At 43.1% G+C, this 5,329-nt stretch overlaps 1 protein-coding gene across 1 annotated transcript in view; it reads right to left on the bottom strand.

Moving 5' to 3' along the window:
- Nucleotides 1-5,329, bottom strand: part of LOC112071966 (sister chromatid cohesion protein PDS5 homolog B-like) — a 97,663-nt gene that overhangs the window by 27,548 nt on the left and 64,786 nt on the right. The window contains 1 exon segment of the mRNA XM_070439582.1: nt 1,958-2,084. Coding sequence (XP_070295683.1) covers nt 1,958-2,084 — 127 coding nt within the window.

Genomic DNA, 5,329 nt, shown 5'->3' on the forward strand with positions numbered 1-5,329 from the left:
GAGGAGTCCAGAGGCGGGTAGAGGTGGAATTGAGACCTGAAATAAAATAAAGCTCCCTATATCCCCTGTAATGTTAAAACTCCCTCTCTCGTTCTCTCCTCTTTATAACCTTTCCTCCCCCTCCCCCTTCCTCTCCTCACATTCTCTTACCTCCTCTCCTCTCTCCCTCCTCACATCCTCTCCTCAGCAAAATCTACTCTCCTCTCCTCTCCTCTCCACACATATCCTCTCCTTTCCCCTCCCTCTCTCCACTCTCCCTCACATCCTCTCTCTCCCTCCATCCTTCCTTCTTCTTTTCACATTCATCTCTTTTCCCTCCTCTCACATCCTCTCTTCACCTCCTCACATCCTCTCTTTCCATCCTCACATCCTCGTCCCTCCTCACATCCTCTCTCTCCCCTCCTCTCCTCTTCTCCTCTGTCTGTCAGGTTGTTGGTAGAGCTATCTTGCCCAGTACATATGGTACCTCACAACCTCGAGGACCACAGAGAGGATGAGAGTGTTTGTTATTATCTCAATCGCTACCCTGGACACTAACGCTGTCAAAGTAAGTCCTCCTGTTCTCTCCTCCCTACCCTGGAACACTAACGCTGTTCAAGTAAGTCTCCTGATTCTCCCTCCCCTACCCTGGACACTAACGCTGTCAAGTAAAGTCTCCTGTTTCTCCCCTCCCTACCCTGGACACTAACGCTGTCAAGTAAGTCTCCTGTTTCTCCCTCCCTACCCTGGACACTAACCCTGTCAAGTAAGTCTCCTGTTTCTCCTCCCTACCCTGGACACTACACGCTGTCAAGTAAGTCTCACACTTACAATTAGGTCTTGTCCTATTTTCGACTCCAACTCCCTCCCTACCTTTCAGCTCCCTCTACTTAACTCAATGCTACTGTAATGTACCTCTGCTACTGTAATGTACCTCTGCTACTTGTAAAGTAGCGCCTACTGCTTATCTTCGTAAAGTACTAATGCTTAGGCCTGGCACAGTAATTGTATACCGTAAAACTTTAAATTAATAGCCCGGTTTTATTTGCTTAAATCACTGAACACAACAGGTGCTTATTGGAGCTAGGATTTCTTCAGAGCATCTATTTGAGCCAGGCTTCTTTATTTTGAGCCAGGCCTTCTATTTGAGCCAGGCTTCTAATTTCCTTAATTCACACTGCTTTGCTCATATTGCTAAATTGTATTGTTTCATATCATCATTCACCTCCAGCAGTTAAATCATTTCTTAATTATCCTGCACTATAATGTGTTATCATTTACACTGTCACGTTTAATTTGGTCTTAATATGCCTCTATTTCGGGAAAAAAACTGAATAATATATTCTCCTCTTTGACTGTACATTTTTGGCAGTTCTTACGTTCCCCACTAGAGGGCGAATGACCATTTCTGGTGGTCTCTCCTCCCAAAGTTTGAGACGGTTTTGTGTTTTGCCAGTTAGCTAGCAGTTCTCAGCTGTTTAGCAGCCAACGGCTAGCAGTTCCTCAGCAGTTAGGCAGCCAACGGCTAGCAGTCTCAGCTGTTTAGCAGCCAACGGCCTAACCAGTTCCTCAGCTGTTAGCAGCCACGGGCTAGACCAGTTCTCAGCTTTTAGCAGCCAACGGCTAGCCAGTTCTCAGCTGTTAGCAGCCAACGGCTAGCAGCTTCGCAGCTAGTTAGCAGGCCAAACGGCTAGCAGTTCTCAGCTTTAGCAGCCCAACGGCTAGCATCTGCAGCTGTTAGCAGCCAATGGCTTGCAGTTCTTCAAGACTGTTAGCAGCCAACGGAAAACAGGCTTTCGTCAGCAGAGGGTTTCTGTCTCCAGGCCTCCTCCATTAAACCTAAACCAATGCTACTGGTTAATATGCTTATGCCCCTCCTTTAGCAGAGCCTGCTGTGTGGCCCGACTTACGATATGTTTTAATATCATTTCGCCCTCTCTTTCTCTTTCTCTGTGTGTGTGTGTGTGTGTGTGTGTACCTTGTGTGCAGGCACCAGATTGACCAGCACTGTGTCCAGTAGTTCCTGTGACACGCTGTCTCCCTCACAGACGATGGAACTCATCAGATCCACCATGTGCATGTGCACCTTCTGGTTGTGCCCGTTGCTACGGAAACAGGAGTCAAGCAAAATCACATTTTGTCGCTATAACACTTTTCATTAAAATAAAAAAAACACACAGATCTTTACAGTAACTTGGGACCGTACACTCTGTGGCCAGTTTATTAGGTACACCCATCTAGTACCGGGTCAGACCCCCCCCAGAACAGCCTGACTTCTTTGGGGAATGGATTCTACAAGGTGGGTCGTTAAAAACGTAGCTCAATTGGTATCAAGGGACCTAACGTGTTCCAGGAAATCATTCCCCAGACCATTACACAACCGCCACCAGCCTGTACCGTTGACACCAAGCAGAATGGGGCCATGGACTCATGCTGCTTACACCACATCCTRACTCTGTCATCAGCATGACGCAACAGGAACCATGATCCATTGGACCAGGTGATGTTTTTCCACTCCTCAATTGTCCAGTGATGGGAATCGCCTGCCCACTGGAGCCGCTAATTCTTGTTATTCGCTGATAGGACTGGAACCCCGCGTGGTCGTCTGCCTCAACAGCCAATCCGTGACGAGGACCGACGAGTTGTRTGTTTTCCGAGATGCCGTTCTGATCACCACGGTTGTACTGCGCTGTTATTTGACTGTTTGTGGCCCGCCTGTTAGCTCGCACGATTCTTGCTATTCTCCTTCCACATCTCTCATCAACAAGCTATTTTCGCCCACAGGACTGCTGCAGACTGGACGTTTTTCGTTTGTCGCATAATTTTTTCGGTAAAACCCTAGACACGGCCGTGTGTAAAAAGCCCCAGCAGGCCAGTCGTTTCCTAGATACGGGAACCGACGATCATAGCATGCTCAAGTCACTCGTTTTGCCCATTCTAACGTTCAGTCAAACAGTAGCTGAACGCCTCGATGCCTGTCTGCCAGCCACGGCCATGTGACTCGCTGTCTGTAGGAGCGAACCATTTTCGTGAACGGGGGTGTACCTAGTAAAACGGGCCACTGTATGCATCACTGTATGTATCAAGCATCTAGGAGTGCTGATCTGGGATCAGGTCCCCTCCTGTCCATGTAATCTTATTCATTGTGACATAAAGGGTCAAACTGATCCTAAATCAGCTCTCCTGTTCTGAGACACTCGATACATACGCTTAAAAGGGCAATTTCATCACGTTTTAACTTTTCTTTGTAACAGGATACACTGTAAAAAAAAATATTCTGTGGGGGAATTGAAATGGACAAAAATTATTTAAAAACCATACTTAATAAAAAAAAGGTGTTCAAGTTGTTTTAATGATTTTGTTAATTTCATTTTACGCCCCCAAAAAATATTTAGAAGATAACTAAAGAGATAAAATGTTTATTTTAATTTTAATACATTTAGTACATTATTTAATAACTTTAAGTTGTTCCTAACAACTTGCCCGTTTTTAGAGGATTGTGGGTAATTCAACATTTATAGAGTGATTATTTTACACAATGTTGTACGTATGATTGAAGAAAATAAAAGTATACTTCTACATTAGTATGAAGCAGCGTGTTGTGCTCTGAGCTGTAATGGATCATGATGATATCAAAAACCCGTCAGACAGAATGACGTTCTATGATCAGACAACCATCACCATTTCAAAACACTAATATGTTGGCTTCACTAAAAATATCAACTGATAGTTAATAATATTATCAGTATAATCCAAGACATTTTTATGCGTGTTATTAATTCCCTGAACTTTACTTTGAGTTACATGTACTAATAATAGTAAGTGTCTTCTTGTTGCCGTAAATTATTTTTTATAGTGTAGGACTAAAAGAAAAAAACTGATTTTTCAAAACGAGTTTCAAGCCCAAGGGAGTTCTTGCTCCCCCAACATCACCACGAATCTCAGAATTTAAAAAAAATCACTGTTTTTAATTTTGATATTATGTCATCGGGTACCATTTTTAAAATGTTTATATATGTTTTTTTTCTACAAAAGCTGATTTCACATATGACGACACTGGTATTGTGCTGGAGATAGTGAAGAGGTTGAAAAGGGGTAACCCCCCCCCCCAAAGTGAGAGCACTAGGAAGCAGCATCCAGAGCCAGTCAGACTAGGCTGAAGTTAACACTGATGTAAGATCAGTTTTGTATGTTTCCTCCCTGATGGTTACTGTTAGGATGGGGGGATGTTAGCTGATCCTAGATCTGGGCCTAAAGGCAACTTCTACCCAGATCGATGGTTACTGTTAGGATGGGGGGGGATGTTAGCTGATCCTAGATCTGGGCCTACGGGCAACTTCTACCCAGATCGATTACTCACATTCCTAAGATCATTACCCTCTATTCACCAAGATAAAACACACACAGACACACACACACACACACGTCATCACAATTGTCAAAAGGTTTAAGGAGAAGTCTATCTTTAATTCTGTGAATAACACTTGTATCTTTTATCAATGTTTATTATGAGTATTTCTGGGAATTGATGTGGCTCTCTGCAAAATCACCAGATGTTTTGGAATCAAAACATTACTGCACGTAACGCGCCAATTTAAACTGAGATTTTTGGATATAAATATGCACATTATCGAACAAAACATACATGTATTGTGTAACATGATGTCCTATGAGTGTCATCTGATGAAGATCATCAAAGGTTAGTGATTCATTTGATCTCTATTCATGCTTTTTGTGACTCCTCTCTTTGGCTGGAAAAATGTCTGTGTGTTTTTTTTGACTTGGCTCTGAACTAACATAATCATATGTTGTGCTTTCGCTGTAAAGCCTTTTTGAAAACGGACACGATGGGTAGATTAACAATACGTTTATCTTTCATTTGCTGTATTGGACTTGTTAATGTGTGAAAGTTACATATTTCTAAACAATATTTAGCCTTTTCAGCGGAATGTTGTCGAGGGGTTCCGCTAGCGGAACGTGTGTCCTAGAAAGTTTACGGTTTTTGAAGACAATTCCAATAGATGCAACAGTTGGACAATGGATGAAGACACTCCAAACTTATAGAATTGTTCAAATCCTTCAGATATCGACTAAATTACWGCACATTAAACACTTTACTGGCACAGAGAAATAATTCATGGATTTTGTGGATTTTGGCGGGAATTCACACCTAAACAAGTAACCATCCGATCTGGGTAGAAGTTGCCTTTAGGCCCAGACTAGGATCACTAACTCTCCCCCATCTCCATAACAGTAAACCATCGATCTGTGGTAGAAGTTGCCTTTAGGCCCAGACTATGGATCAGCTAACATCCCCCCATCCTACAGTAAACGGACCAATCGACTGGTA

Source organism: Salvelinus sp. IW2-2015, unplaced genomic scaffold (genome assembly GCF_002910315.2).
Source record: "Salvelinus sp. IW2-2015 unplaced genomic scaffold, ASM291031v2 Un_scaffold1786, whole genome shotgun sequence".
In the NCBI taxonomy this organism is placed as follows: Eukaryota; Metazoa; Chordata; class Actinopteri; order Salmoniformes; family Salmonidae; genus Salvelinus; species Salvelinus sp. IW2-2015.